Consider the following 15800-nt stretch of genomic DNA (forward strand, 5'->3'; position numbering starts at 1 on the left):
CTTTACGAGTATCTGGCATTTTGAAAAGAGGAAAGTGAAATATTTTGTACCTCAAATGTCCACTTTTTTCTGTCTTTCATACAACAAACAGTATTGGTCTTGAAATAATTTAGAAAGACACCCAAATAAGTCCCAAAAATGTTAATGTTTTGTTACCATTTTAGGAACAATTTATTTTTGTGAACCTTCCACTTAGTAGGAAAGTGACACTTATTTTTTGTATTCAACTTCTTTTAATATTCAAGGCCATTTTCCCCCATGCTTCCTGTTTTGAAAACATTGGTGACTTTTTGAAAAAATGTTTTACGCTTTAAAATGTTTTTTTAAAACATACTTTTTGTTGTTTTTAAATGGAAAACACCTATCTGCTGTTGGCATTTACATCTGCAACTTGAAATACTTAAAACTAACTTGAGATTAGGATCAACTTCTTAAAAAGAAAACAAATTAATTGGCTGTGAATCCAAAGACTTATTCTTTTGTGTGTGTTTTTTTTTCCTTCTGAAGGGATCAGGGAGCATCAAAAATTGGCCTCCTTGCTGCTCCAATGGAGATGTTGATCAGCGGACAGGCCCAAGATGATTGGAGTCAAATTCTAATGTGGCCGCTAAGCCTGTATTTTCATGAATTAAATCCACTGTGTTTATTTTCCCCACGAATACAAACGAGTGGATTGCGGTGACTTCCATTTGCGGCGTGACTGGGAGGCCACTGTGGGAGGGTTAGTGCACGTTCTGCCCACTAGTTCAGTGGCAGCAAAGCGGGTTGCTGCTGCATGTGAGATGGCAGTCAGAGCAATGTCAAGACGGGCACTGATTGCACATCCTCCTCCCCTTGCGTCCCGAGGAAAGAAAAGTAGTCCATTTTCGGGCTTTTTTAAAACAATCTTGAACTGTTTGCAAGGTTTTCCCTACTCGAAGTTTCATCTGTTGAACTTTTGTACTTTTGATTTTTTTTATATTCGCAGTTTTGTGGACACTTTTTCCCTAAAAACAACCAGTTTGGGCCTCTCTATAAGATCAACATGAATGCAGAAGTAAGCACCAACGTTTTTTTTTCAAGAAAACATTTTTTAAAGCTGACAAGTGTTTAAGAGTTACAAAATATTTTTCCTTTTTTTAAAATGAAAAGCTATATACTCTGTATATTTTTTAAAAATTAATCTGAAGTGTTAGAGGTGTGCGTGAATAGATTTCCCGAAAGCGCACTTTGTTTATGACTTTTATATATTTAGCTTTAGAGTTGTTTTTGGGTCAGACTTTTAAAAGAAATCTGAGCAAGTGGCTCTTTCTTTAAAAAAAACGGTTTTTAACTTCTCTCTTTTTCTTCCAGTGTTTTCCCCCCTTTTTAATACTACCTACTCAAACTGTTTAGAAAAGAAAATGATCTTTGAACATTTTACATTGGATCATTCTTGCCTCTACCTTTCTCTTTTTTCAAGCTTGAATTGAACTGTTGAATTTTAAGTGTATAAGTGCAATTTTTAAAGTTTTTGAGCATTTTATATTGATTATATTTAGAGAGCATATATAACATAGATATTTTTGTGCAGCTCCCTCTTCCCCCCCTCCTTTCAATTTTTACAGTTAAGTAGTGCCTTTTTAGAGGGTTTTTGGGATAACCGGTTGTTTTTTTAGTGCCTGTGTATTTTTATATTTTTGTAAAGTCGTTGGACTCTGATGTTATGTTTGAGCAGAAGGTGAGATTTTTTTCCCTTCCGTTCCCTGCCCCGTCCTGTTGATGGGCCATGAATTTAGTAGTGGGTTACTTTTGTTCGGGGGGTGCTCCCGAATACACTTTTACTTCCAGTTGCACCACAGTCATGAGTTTCTTGCTCTTCACACTATATTTCCCAAACCCCACCTCCCACCCCTTCTTTCTTCCCTCCCACACCTCCATCCACCCACCCCCATACACACGCAAACACACACACGCGCAAGACATGTGTCCTTTGATTTGTTTCATGTGCTTCCAAACATGGAGGTTGAGGGGAGGGGGTGGGGGAAGTTGGAAACCGACAGAGCTCACCATCGATGCACCTTCCGTGAGATTCTACTGTGCGTGTATGGTTCATACCTCCGCCCAGTCCTAGAGACTGCTGCTGCTGTGGGGTTAGTCACATTCCTTCGCACTAAGTCCTCTATCTTTTATAAGCTGAGGCTTGCAGGGTTGTCCAATTCATGATTTCCAGTTTGAGCAGCTTCAATGAGGACAGTAACCTCTGGTTTGGGAGGTGATGAATTTCCTTCCCCTCCCTTAATCTGCAGCCCCTCTGTTTTCCCCACCCACCCCCCCCCCCCCCCCCCTTCTTGCATGTGCATGTGGGAGTGTTAGTTTTGGTTTCATCCGGGTAGTCATTTTTCTCATCGTTTCACCTGGCTAGTGTTCCCAATCGCAAATCTCAGTGGGAAGCAGGGTGAGAGAATCTCGGAGCAAAAAGTGTTGGGAATCCACTCCAAGATTGCCTGGCAATTTGGCTTGATCTTGAGTCATCACAGAAATGCAGAGCCTTCGATTTTCCAAGTGCTCTTGCTGTGCTTTGTGTTGATGGTTTGGCTCATTTGATGACGTCTCCATTTCCCCTCCCTTCTCTGTCTTTCTATCTCCCAATCTGACCCCCAATGCCTCAGGATATCTGAAGATTATTGGGTCAAACCATCTATCCTGCCTAGTGTTTGAACCTCCTAATCCACATGGAGTACTGAGAGCAGAGGGAAGTGCAGATATCAAACCTGGGTGTCTTTCCCCAAACTCCCTCCCCACCCCCACCCCACTCCACCTACCCACCCTGCCCCTACCTTCCCTGTTCAGTGGGAGGTGACCACTACCAGAAGAAGAGAAGGGGAGTTGCCCCTGGTGCCCTGGCACCAACGTTTCTTCCCTCAGCTAGCCCTAGATGACGAAGTGGTCGTTGATCTCTTCAGCGGTTTCTGGGATCTTTCTGCATTCACGTCTTGTTAACATGAGCACCACGCACCAAACATTGCATTTAAATAAAAGAATTTGCACTTCATAAGGCGCCTTCTAATTTCTCAGGGCTTCTGGCAGCTTGTTCTGACCCTGGTTGAATGTAACTGAGGAGGTAACTTTATCATGGTAGATATGGGAACATTATAAATGTTACACGTGTGGGTTTCCAGAAGGCATTTAATGAGTTTCTGCACAAGTTCAATAAAGATTCTGAGTGCTCATATTTGAAGGTAACATCATGGTACGGATAGGGGATTGTTTAGGAGACAGATGAACAAGTGAGGGTGTGACTAGTACCATCCCCTGGGAGTTTGGTCCTGTGACCTCTGCTTCTCATTACTGTTGCAAACAGCTCTCTAACTAAGTAACAGGCTGCTTATCCAGATTATCTCTCGAATTTATTTGAACGCTGAGCAAACAGCAGTGTGACATGCGCAGACAGAAATACGTCTGTAGGCAGATGCTGGATGTTTGCAGTGCAATTATTTTGGAGGCTGGGACTAATCTTTTTTTTAAAAAAAATTAGGCCATTTGTCCATCTGCTCCAAACCCGAGAGGCACTGTACCTGAGGGTTGACAGTCTGAAAATGAGCCATGTAGCTCAGCTGGTCTGTCCAAAATGATATTCACGCTCCATTTGAGCCTCCTCCACACTGCAATACTTCATCCAGTCCCATCTCTGTATCTTGTTTCTGTCTGTCTTGTGGGTTCATTCGGTTGCCCCTTGATTCTGCCCGTACCGGTCGCCTCAGCCACACGTTGATAGGTGGGGAGGTGTTGGTTCTCCAGTCTCACCACTCTGTAGAGTACCTGTTGTCTGGAACCGGTTGCAGGGAGCTAGGTGGGTAGATGAGGTTACTTCAGCGCAGAATGGGGAGCGGGCCAAGAGTCAAGTTAGGAGCAAGGGTACGGAGTTGGAGGTTTACTGCGGTGCTGTCAGTGATGCAAGGGTTGGTGGCAGGCAGTTTCCTGGCTTGTAGCAAGGGTCGTCCCTGTTACCATCTTGATTTACCCCCGTCAGTACCGGCCCCCCCCCCCCACCCCACCCCACCATGGACCATCTGTCCTGTCTAGTGTTTGAGAATCCAAATTCACATGGAGTGTCGAGACCAACTGGAATTGCAGATGTCAAACCTGGGCATCTTCCCACCACCACACCCAATCCTGCTCCCACCTGCAGCACGGCGTCCTAATGTAGCTCACTCGTGAGTGGCAAGATCCCTCAAACAGTGCTGTGATAATAACCGGATCGCCATCTTTGTAACAACAGCGGCTGTTCTTCACGTCTGCCCCCATGCGTGTACATAGCCTCGCCCGCAGGGCGGTTCGGGAATTGCACCACCCTCCAGAGTGATGGGGGGGGTGTGATGTGGTGATGGTGCAGGATTGTGCAGCCCTTGGACAGGTGCTGCTGGTGCACCCCGTGACCTGGCGAAGGAGCAGCGCAAACTGCGATCCTATCTTGTCTCCTCGTAGATATGCAGCAGCTGTTTTGTGTGCAACCAGGAGGAAGTGCATTGCTTTGTCCGGGCCAAAGTGATGGAGAATACCAAATCAAGACCTTCACTGTCTTGTTCCTTCATTGGTTTCTCAACCAGCCTGCTCTGCGTATGTCTCTCTCTTGCTCTTTCTAACAATTTCTATTTCATATATTCCTACTATCCGGGTACTTAATACCACAAGCATTCAGATCAAGTCCAAGGTAGGAGGTAGGCTTGAGGTGGGGGGGTCTTCCTCACTGCCTTGGATATTATGATCTCAGTAATGCCTGCTCCATGGTGCTATCCTCCAGTCCTTTCTCTCACTGCATTGGAGATTGGTCATTGCTGTACAACTGATTTGCCGTCTCTTTCTAGGGGGCCTAAACTTGTGTGGTTTAGAGTAGAGGAGAGGAGAGGAAGGACCCAATCCAAGCTCTAAAAAGTTAAAGGATTAACTATCCAAGGTGAAATGGGGCGAAGTTAGGAATGTAGTCAAAGCACTCAATTGGGAAGGCACTGAGAAGTTGCAATTGAGTTAGCGGGGAACAATGGCAGAAATAGATCACTGCTCTGTTGCCAAGTAATACTGACATTGGGTCAGGACTGCTGAGGGATTTAGGTGATAAGCTTGCAGGGAACTAGCAGGTGCATTCCATAACTGATCAGCGCTGACCAAAGGCTGGACATTAGAATAGATCTGTAAAGGTAGCCCTGAGTCGAGATGAGTGGACTGTGGGAGGCAGATGCTGAACTGCTGATTGAACCATGCATGGAGCATAAACACTTGACACATCCTTCAAGCCAAATGGTCTGTTTCTGTGCTGTAAATTGTGTGAATTGAGGCTTATTACAGGTGAACTTCCGAAGGAAGTGGTGGATGTGGGCATGATTACAGTGTTTAAAAGACATTTGGATAAGTACCTGAATAGGGAAGCTTTGGAAAGGTATGGGCCAGGAGCAGGCAGGTGGAACTAGTTTAGTTTGGGATTATGTTTGGCACGGACTGGTTGGACCGAAGGGTCTGTTTCCATGCCGTATGACTGTGGGATGGAGGCATAGACAGTCACTGGGTGGTCCTGCATTGAGTGGGTAGATTTCTAAAACAAACTTTTATCCAGCGAGAACCTGGCTGAAGCAAGACTGGAGAGCAGGGTGTCCGGGAGGTGGGGGGAATGGAGCGGTAGGGAATTCGTTATAGTTTTGAACGCCTTGTAAGTTTGCAGGATAAAAGGACAGCCTCAGAGCACAGAATTCTATTACTCTGGGGCGGTGTGTGTGTGTGTGAGAGAGCGAGGCTAAGTTCAACTATCTGGGCACAGCCACACCAGCAGAAAGTGTTGCTTTTGAGTAGTCTGTGTGTAGTAGTAACAGCCTGTGTTTTATATGGTGCCTGTGGAGGAGTTGCACCGCCCCAAATCACTCAAGTCTCAAAATCTTGTTTCGAAAGGTAGGCTCTGGATAACTCCTTGGAGGAGGAGAGGTTTACGGAGGGAATTCTAGAGCTTGGCAAAGGGTGGGTGTCGTCAGGCAGCCTGCCAGTGGCAGAGCATTTAGCATCAGGCACATTCAGGAGGCCAGAGCTGGAGGAGGGCAAAGACCTAGGAGGATCGGGCTGGGGCGGGAGGGTGGCAAGGCCATCAGGGATTTGAAAGCCAGGGTGAGCTCTTAATTTCAAAGCTCTGACAGCGCGGAACCAGGAGAACAGGTCAGTTCAGTGAGCAAGAGAGATAGATGATGGGCACGTGAACTTGTAAGTTCAAGAGTCATCGGCCATCCCTCCCTGTGGCACAAAAGTCTGCGTTGTCTCCTGACCAAGCAGCATCTTCACTCTGCAGATTCTCAACCTTGTTTTGAAATCTCACAACCGTCCAAAAGCTCCACACCACTCTTGTTTCTGGTCCATTTGGAATATCCCTGATATTAATCATCCCACTGTTTGGGGCGGGTCGGTGGGGGGCATGTCTTCAGCTGCCTAGGCTGTGAGCTCTAGGATTCCATCTCTTGACTTCCCACCACCCACCCAAGGTGGTCCTGTAAAGCCTAACTCTTTGAGTTTCCTGGTGCCTCGGCGTGAGTTGTGGCTTCTGAAAGAGGGATTGGGCAACTACCTGAGAAGAGGACTTGCAGGGAACAGGCAGAGGGGGTGAAGTGAGTGGGTGGCTCCTTGATGGCAAGGACTTGATGGGCTGACAGGCTTCCTCCTCAGCCTGCCCACTTAAAATCTTCACGTGCGGCATGGCCGGTCCACCTGACCTTCTAAGGGTTGAGGGTGCCCCATGAAGGGGCAGAGGGGAGCTGAAGCACTGCTTTATCTCTACCCCCCCCCTCCCCGTGGGTCATTACTCCTCTTCCGCCATCGAGCAAGAACTCAAGTTGACTCAAAACAGAATGCTGCGTTTGCCCTTCCAGCCAACGGTGCCTCTGTGCTGTCTGTACGTACGGCTGTCTGTAAACGGGTGTTTTGAGAAGGAAGCCAGGCTGAGCTGGTTCATGTCAACGAGCAGCTCCACTGCGCTGGCTGAGGAGAAATCAGTCCGTCTGGGTCTTCATGCTGTAGCCCACTGGAAGGCCATCTCCCGTACCTCCGCTGCTGGGGAGGGCGGGGTGAGGGAAAGGTGTATTCACTTCGTGCCTTGTCTGAGGGTGAACTCCGCTGCTCCGCTTCTCCCCCTCCCCAACCTGCCCCAAAACACCCCAGCTCGCCCACTCCTCCCAATGAGTCCCCGTAGACATTCTGGCAGGTTTTAACTCAACCAGGGCGAGATTGATTTGAAACTCCCAGCCCTTGGCGGGCGGGTAGCGCTGGGAGGAATGTCTTGTGCAGTGAGAACTACCGACTCGTGCCAGAGAGAATTTGCATCTGGTGGGGCTTATTTTGTTTTCCCATGAAGCAAGCGTGCGGAGAACTACGCCTATAAAAAGGATCCTAACATTCTCCTTCCCCCCCCACCACCCCGGTTTTTTTTTTGGGGAAAATTCGTTTTCAGCAAAAGCAGATGGCAGAAAGCCTTCCCAAGTCATTTTGTGAGCGCTCTGCCTACGCTGTTGTTGTTTCCAACAAGGAAAGTACTTAAAAGCAGCATTGTCAGATGTCAGTGTTGGAGGGTTTCAGTGAGCAGCCTCTTTATACCTCCTGAAGGAAAACAAATCGGTTTTCTCACAGTTCTGTAACACTCTGTTCATCCTCTGCTGTCTCTCAGGGTTCAGGGAGTGGCCCTCTTGAAATATGTTCCACCCATGATTACACCCTACCTCCCCCTGGCCTCCTGACTTCTGCCCTCTTTCCTGGCCCCAGGTATCTACAGTCCCTCCGTGCAAGCCCCAAGCCACTGTCTATCTGTTTTTGTGTGCCTCTGTGTGTCCCTCGTCTCAAACTCTGTCTGTCTCTCATTTTCTGTGCCTTTTGCAGTGTGTTTGTGGGGTGTCTATTTGGCTCCTGATCTTGTGTGGGCATTTGCCTATCTGGTTTTTTGTTTTCACTGTTCATCAATCCGCAAATTTTGGGATAGCGACCTTGCCTTTCCATTGGTGCCTGAAGGCCCCTGGGAGGCACCCTGTCCTCAGTTTCTGCCGCCCTACTTCAAGCGGGCCATTTGGGACTTGCGCCCGGCCAAGGTCTCTTGATTGCTTGTGTCCCTGCAACCTGCCGATTTCTCCCCAAGGTGTGGTGCGGAGGGTGGGCGGTGTGTCAGTGCCGCAGGCGAAGGGAGAACCGGGGATGGGGGCCAAACGTCGATTGAACGGGCAGACGTTAAGAACTGTAAATAACTTGCAGTCGTGCAGGAACTGGAGGGGGAGGCCTTCCACTTCCTCGAGGCTGCTGTGCCATTCGAAGAGATGGTGGCTTGACCAGCAGCAGCTATCCTTGTCCCTGACTTTTCCCCATTCCACCCACCATCTCATAACTTTTGGATGGCAGAGCTCAACCTTGAAGCTGATCCCTACAGTTGCCGACATTTGCGGAAGAGTTGTGCTTCCTCGGGGCCCCCTCCGACGAGGGAATTGGGCCGTTACATAAAGAACAGTAACACGGAGGGCCGCAGACGGGGTTCGTCACTCAGTGGATCTCTTCTTGCAGAGAGGCCGTGGGCGTGCGGTGCTGTGCGGCAGCATAGCTTTGGCTAAAGGGGGCTTGAGACTGGATGTGTTGGGGGGAGTTAAAGGGTTGCAGTGGGAGCTTTGGGGTATGCGAGTCTGTTAGCAAAGACTTCTGCCTTCACAGCTGACCACTTTATTTGTTCTTGATGTTCCTGTCCTTCCTGCTCTCTCTCGTTTTATCCTGATTCAGTTCACCTTGTAAATCCATGTTGTGTATGCTCCCACCCCCTTGCTCCAGCCCTCTTCGGTTCTGGTCTGTGTAGTATCGAGGGACTGCTTTGTTTTACCCCCTACAATGTAATAACCGAGCTCCGCAGAGTTGGGGGTTGCCCCGAAGTTCAGTTCTTCGGGTCTGTACGGGGTTCACTGTTCCCGGCTAGGGTGATGTGCCTGAGAAATGGGCCTGCTTGCTGCCCAAGCCCTGCCTTGAAGGAGGGTAGGGGTGTACCAGCTTTGGATCCCACCCGGCATTTGTCTTTGGGTGGGGTGAGGGGAGAACGGGAATGAAAATGTTGACAAAATGCAGCCAGTGCACAAATGACTTCCTTTTGCAAAACATAACCATCAGAGAATACATCTTCCTCTATAACTGTTTGTCCCTCTCCATTAAAAGTACACTTCACAAAACTGACATGAGCCGCCACTGAGAGCAGGAAGTAGTCGGAGGGCACTTGATCATGTCCAAAGTATCCTGCTCCCTTGTTCTTTTTTTCTTTGCTGTGCACCCTCGTTTCTGTGTCATGAGTGTGGGCTCTTTAAATACACAGTAATTTGAAAGGCTCAAATGGTCAGCAAGTTTGCTGTTTAGCGGGAATGTCGAAAGCATCTGTGCAAAAATGCCCGAAGCAGTTTGCAGGTCAAGCTCAGAGCAGTGACTGCCGGTACTTAACACAGGGTATGCAACTTCTGCGCTCGGCGCAGTTAGAAGCAATTCCAAGGGCGTTCCCTCAGCTCATTCCTGTGCGGAGAGATTGGACAGGAGGGGTAACACAGTGTGGAGCTAGAGGAACACAGCAGGCCAGGCAGCATCAGAGGAGCAGGAAGGTTGGCGTTTCAGGTCGGGAGCCCAGACAGGAGGGGCCTGTGTCTGCTGGGAGTTTAGGAAAATGAGGTGCAATCTTGGAGACACGTGCAAGATCCTGAGAGCAACTGACCTCAATACAATTTTGGTGCTCTTACTTAAGGAGGGAAGTAGTTGTACTGGAGGCAGTTCAGAGTAGGTTCACTAGATGGATTTCAGAGATTGGGTGGTGCGGGTGTTGTCTTGTGGAGAGAGATTGAGCAGTTTAGGCCTGTACTTGCTGGAGTTCAGAAGAATGAGGGGACATCTAATTGAGGTATGCAAGATGCTAATGGGGATTGAGAAAGTAGACGTCTCCTCACGCAAGGCCATCTAGAAAAAAAAGTCATAATTTCATAATGAGCGGCAGATTCAAAGCAGAGACAAGAAATTATGTCTCTCAATGGGTGGCGAATCTGTGGAATTCGTTCCCTTGCCGGTGCATTGGATGCCGGGCTATTGAATAAATTTGAGGAAGTGGGCGTTTTTTAATTAGTAATGTGTTGAAGGGTCATGGAGAGCAGGCAGGAAGGCGGTTTCGTAGCCAAGATGAGATCGGCCACGACCGTTCTCTCGATGGCGGAGCAGTCTGAGTGACGTTGTTTTTCAGAACGAGGTCTGCCTTTTCAGATGCAAGGACGAGAATCTTTGTTCTCGAGCAGCAAGAGTCTGTGGAATCTCTCATCCCACGCAGAGCCCTGGTGGCTGGGCCGTTGTATAAATTCAGGGCCAACTTAAGAGAGATTTCTGGTCGCCGAGGACGATGGGGGGGAGCAGGCAGGAAAGTGAATGTCAGACCGTGACCCGATCACCTGCGATCTGATAGAATGGCAGAGCAAGGGTCGCGGCCACCACCCGCTCCACTATTCTGATGTGAATGGGCCAGTTAGGATGATATTTCAGGTTGAGGGCAGGCATGGGCTCTCCTGGGAGTATTCCCTGCGCCTCTTGGCCTGCACGTCTGTGGGATCTTGAAGAAACTGGACTGGGGTATGTTGTTTTTTGTTTCCTAATTTTTGGAAAGGTAACCTGTAGGGCCAATCCTGGCTTGTGGATTGAGCTGAGGCCTGGTAGTTTTATGCTTAAAGCCTTAAAATCAAAGAAAGCCTTTGAGTTTATGTTTACGTACCTGTTCAGTAATATCTTGTGTTAGTGTGTATTTTGCAATCCTGGGGTGCCTAAAAGCACTCTGGTGGCCAGTGAAATGCGGTCGCTGTTCCGTGGAAAAATGCTGGTTTCTGCACAGGGAAATCCCACAAATGGCAACACGCTGTCGGTAGTGACACAGACACTTTGTTCTGCACGCATCAGGGCACATGCAAGACATGACCATTTACGTTGCAGGAGGAAAGAGTGTTGTTTTGAAGTGTTTGGCTGCTCCCGGATGAATTGGCGCGAGGGGGAGTTTGTGTGTCTTAGAACGGTGCCGTGAACTTAAGTCGACCCCAAAATTATCTTTCTAACCCCTCAGCCCCCGGATCCTAGAGAGAGCAGTCCTGCTGCTGGCCTAACAGCCCTAGAAATGCCACGCTAATGACATTGGCTTCAGATGTCCCCTCTGCAGCTGGTGGGAGTTTCAGTTCAGGAACTGAAAGCTAGCCATGACCAATATAAATAAAAACACATTTGATTCACTCGTGATTAGACTATCCTACACATAACTCAGCATCTGTAGGTTGACTTTCAACTGCTGACAGTTCGGGAAGTGGTGTCCTGGTAGTTATGCCACTAGAGCGGTATTCCAGAGTCTTAGGGTGATTCTCTGGGTTCAGATCCCACGGTAGCTGGTGGAATTTAATTCACGAATCTGGAACGTAAAGATGCTCCCTGTGATGACAAACGGTCATTGATTGTCGTAAAAACTGTTCTGGTTCACTAATTTCCCTTCAGGGTGGAAAACCCCATCCTTACCCAGTCTGGCCCAGACGCACGAACTTAAATCAGAGCAAGAGTAGGTCATTTGGCCTGCTTCCTGCATTCCATACCATTGTGGCTGATCATCCAACTCGGTCCCCTGTTCCTTCTGTAACCTTTAACCCTAAGAACTATATCCAACACCCATCTCAAAAACATTCGATGTTTCAACCTCCTCTGCTGTCTGTGGCAGAGAACTCCACAAGCTCACCCACTCTCTGGGCGAAGACATTTCTCCTCATCTCAAATCCTAAATGCCCCCCACCCCTGTATCCTTAGACTGTGACCTCCTGTTTCTGGACTTCCCGCTCAAACCGGTCATCGGGGAACATCCTTCCCGTGTTTACCCTGTGTAGTCCCGTCCTGTTAGAATTTTATAGGTTTCTGTGAGATCCCCCACCCTCGCCTCATTCTTCTAAACTCCCAGTGAATATATTCCTGACCGATCCAGTCTCTCTTCACACGTCAGTCCTGCCATTCCAGGAATCAATCTGGGAAACCTTCGCTGCATTCTCTCTATCGCCAGAGCATCTTTTCTCAGATAAGGAGACCGAAACTCCACACGGTGCTCCAGGTGTGGTCTATAAAGGCCATCATTCCATTTGTCACGGAAAGCAGTGGAGGCCGAAACATCTGCCTTCCCTGACTGTTGTATTTGTATGCTTACTTTCAGGAGCTGGTCTGGTCGGACCTCCCGTTTTTCCAGTCTGTGCCCGCTGAGATAGTCTTCCTTTATTTTTTGTGCTCTGAAAGCGTATAACCTCACATTTATCCACATTAAACTACATCTGCCATTCATTTGCCCACTCACTCAGCCTGTCTGAATCTCACTGAAGCATCTCTGCATCCTCTTCATGGTTCACCCTCCCACCCAGCTTTGTGTTATTTCCAAATTTGAAGACGTTTCATTGAATTCCCTGATCTCAATTTTTAATAGATATATATATATCGAGACTAGTTGGGGGTCCAAGCACTGATCCCTGGGGTCCCCCACTAGTCACTGGCCGCCTCCCCGAAACAAGATTTGATTGTTCCTGCTTTTTCCTGTCTGTCTTCCCACCCAATCTCCATAATCAGTACACTACGCCCCCAGTCTCGTGCATTTTAATTTTAAGTGCTCATCTCTTACGGGGGACCTTTAGAAAGTCTAAGTGAATCACATCCACTGGTTTCCCCCGTATCGATCCCTGGAAAGCTGCAGTAGATTAGCCAAGCCTGAATTCCCTTTCGTAAATCCACGCTGATTCTGTTTGATCCCGCCTCTGTTTATCCCAGTGAGGAGACTCCAGACCTGCAGCGACGTTGTTGAGTCTTAACTGCACCCCAACCTCCCGAAATGGCCGAATGAGACCCTCAGCACAGTTAGGGCTGAGCAGCAAATGTTGGCAATGCCCACATTCCATCAAGGGATAAATTTTGAACACAAACTCTGCCAAATAACAGAGAAGGAGTTTGTATTGACAGGGAGGGTCTGACACTAAAGATTGTGAATGCAGATGCCACGAATAAATCCAGTTGGGATTTCAACGTCTGGATTGATGACAGTCTGGAACTCTCTACCACAGAGAGGGGGTTGAGCTAGAAAGCATAAAAAGTTAAAAGGGAGCTAGCTGTGTAAATGTATGAGACGGGAAGGAACAAACTGATTGGTGGAGTGTGGTAATGGACTGAAGCGTGTGCAGAAGGTTTATGTGGGGACACTAGCAAGCATGGACGCACAGGGGGCCATATCGTTGCTTCTGAGATGTTAAACCCTTTGGTGTCCTGGGTAGCATTTTCCCCTAACCAAAACCACGTCAAGAATTTCGATGAGTGTCACCCCGCTGTGCACATTATTGCCAGACTGCCTGGCGCCAGTGGCTTTTGACAAACACGCTGAAGACGTGGTTGGCACACCAAATAGGTGTCTGTCGAGCCTTTTGTCGGATGGAGCAATGGTCTAGAAAGGAAAGGCCAGTCACTTGCTCGTTCGCTGTGATGTTATCCAGCCAGGACCACAGTCTTACTGACCTCTCTCAGTGTTTCCAGAGCGGCGCTTGGGGTTCCTTAGTACCTCGCCACTGTCTGCCTAACATGCTTCCTCAGCAATGCCAGGGGGTGGGTCAGTCTAACGGCTGGTGCCAATCGGGGCAAATCAGTAGGTGAGGTACAGGGCGGCACGGTGGCTCAGCGGTTAGCACTGCTGCCTCATGGCGCCAGGGACCCGGGTACAATCCCACCCTCGGGCGACTGTGTGGAGTTTGCACATTATCCTGCCGTGTCTGCATGGGTTTCCTCCGGGTGCTCCAGTTTCCTCCCGCAGTCCAAAGATGTGCAGGCTAGGTGGATTGGCCGTGCTAAATTGCCCATAGTGTTCAGGGATGTGGAGATTAGGTGGATGGGTCTGGGTGGGTATGCTGTGAGGGTCGATGTGGACTTGTTGGGCTGAAGGGCCTGTTTCCACACTGTAGGGATTCTATCAGGTCACTTCTGGCGTATTAGAATCGACCACGTCGCCGTGGATCTGGAGTCACTGTTTATTTGGAAAACAGAGTCAGCATGGATTTATGAAAGGGATGCCAGTTGCGAGGGAGTGTCGCAGTGCCAGGCGTGCCACCCTCTGGGTGGGCGTGAAAACAGCTCCCCTGCCCCTTTCGCTGTTAGGCCGCGCGGTGCAGCACTTTAACACGTGTACGCAAACCCAGCAACCGGGGTGGGGGAGGGGGATTCTTCCTGCCATCCTGAGCTAATGTTCCTCCCGGTCCGAACCAACGAGGAAAAAAAAAAGCACTGGAGGCCTTGGCGTCTTCCCGGCGGATACTCTCTGTTGGGCTGCCCTTCTGAGAAATGACGGTGGCTCCGGGGGGGACCCGAGAGCCGGTGGCGTGCTGCGTGAGTGCAAGTCTGCCCACGCGTTCCTAAACTCCCACGACTGGCAGCCTCATCTTTCCAAAGGCCCAAGTAACTAGCAACGCTAGCCGACTGTAGCCTTGTGAAATATCTTAAGTGTATGTAAGTGGATCATGCCATTGTACCTTCCCACTAAAGCTTGGGTTGAATGATGTTCTTGCAGTTTGGGGTGGGGTTGGGGGTTTCGTTGCAACATGAACTTGTCATTGCCATTATAGCCTCATCCATTTGATGGATGGGGTGCAGGCTGTGTTGGTGAGGCAGCGTAGCTGCAGAGTGATGTGTTTACATGCGCAGTTAAGATGCAGGGGGTCGTGGGGAGAGGAAAGAGGGCTGGGCTAGGTTTCTCCAAGGCTGCCCACCTTCACCCAAAGGCTAGGGGGCTTGGCTGCGGGTATGGCCCAGCCCCAAGTCGCCCGAGCGCAGGAGGCCCGGGAACGGAAGTCCCCGGGGTTCGCTGGGAGCAGGCCGACGAGGGAACGCTAAGCCTGCCCCCCCCGTCCCCCCGTTGCAACCCTGGGGTGGCACCAGGGCCAGTGGGAGACGGGAGAACACGCCAGCCAAGCATGGGTAAGTTGACCCTGAGGAGTGACCTCCGTCACAGGGCCACGTTTATAGGCATGAGGGTGGGTAAGTGAGCAGGCCTTGAGGAGGAGGAGGAGAGAGAGAAGTGGAGAGTTTTAGAGCAGGAAGGTTTGTCCGTTTGCGGTGACACCTTACAATTCAGGCAGTGGGTGGGAACGGACAATGGGCCGGAGTTAGAGCAGGAGTTAACTAATTATACCAATTGCTCAATCTCCTTTTTCTTTCTAAACCCCTTCCTCCCCCACCCTTCACTTCCCTGCCTTCCTGTCCCGTTTCCCCCCCCCCCCCCCACCCACTCCAACGCCGCCCACCAGGGATACGACAGCCTCATGGCCGCCAAACTGATGGCCAGCAATGTCACGAACAAGAACGACCCGCGCTCGCTGAACTCGCGGGTCTTCATTGGCAACCTCAACACGGCCGTGGTGAAGAAGTCGGACGTGGAGGTCCTCTTCGCCAAGTATGGCAAGATTGTAGGCTGCTCGGTGCACAAGGGCTACGCCTTCGTCCAGTACGCCAACGAGAGGACCGCCCGAACAGCTGTGGCTGCTGAGGACGGTAGGATCATCGCAGGGCAGCCGCTGGGTGAGTGAGGGCACTTCGACCCGGGGGGTCGGGGGGGTAAACAGGTGCACCTTCGGAGCCTCAAACCAATCGCAGTCAACCTGCTGTGGTATAAATTGATCTGCCTCTGAAATTAGGCATTCTTGAACGTGTCCTGATGGGAAAACAGCAACATAGAGAGACTCTCTCTCTCGCACTCTCTCTCTCTCTTGCTCTCTCCCCACCCTCTCACTCTCCCC

General features: G+C 49.5%; 1 protein-coding gene across 3 annotated transcripts in view; it reads left to right on the top strand.

Annotated features, from left to right (window-relative positions):
- Positions 1–323: 323 nt before the first annotated feature.
- The window catches only part of LOC109935144 (heterogeneous nuclear ribonucleoprotein C-like), a 25004-nt gene continuing 9527 nt past the window's right edge, over positions 324–15800 (top strand). Inside the window, exons 1-2 of one of the 3 annotated variants that reach the window (XM_048619266.1) lie at positions 324–1036; positions 15312–15582. In XM_048619266.1, the coding sequence (XP_048475223.1) occupies positions 1025–1036; positions 15312–15582 (283 nt within the window). In that variant the 5' untranslated portion in view covers positions 324–1024. Of the gene's footprint in view, positions 1037–1106; positions 2112–15311; positions 15583–15800 lie in introns of those variants that run through there. The other 2 variants (XM_048619265.1, XM_020533826.2) reach the window with 2 other exon arrangements.

Source organism: Rhincodon typus, chromosome 42 (genome assembly GCF_021869965.1).
Source record: "Rhincodon typus isolate 14 chromosome 42, sRhiTyp1.1, whole genome shotgun sequence".
Taxonomy (NCBI): Eukaryota; Metazoa; Chordata; class Chondrichthyes; order Orectolobiformes; family Rhincodontidae; genus Rhincodon; species Rhincodon typus.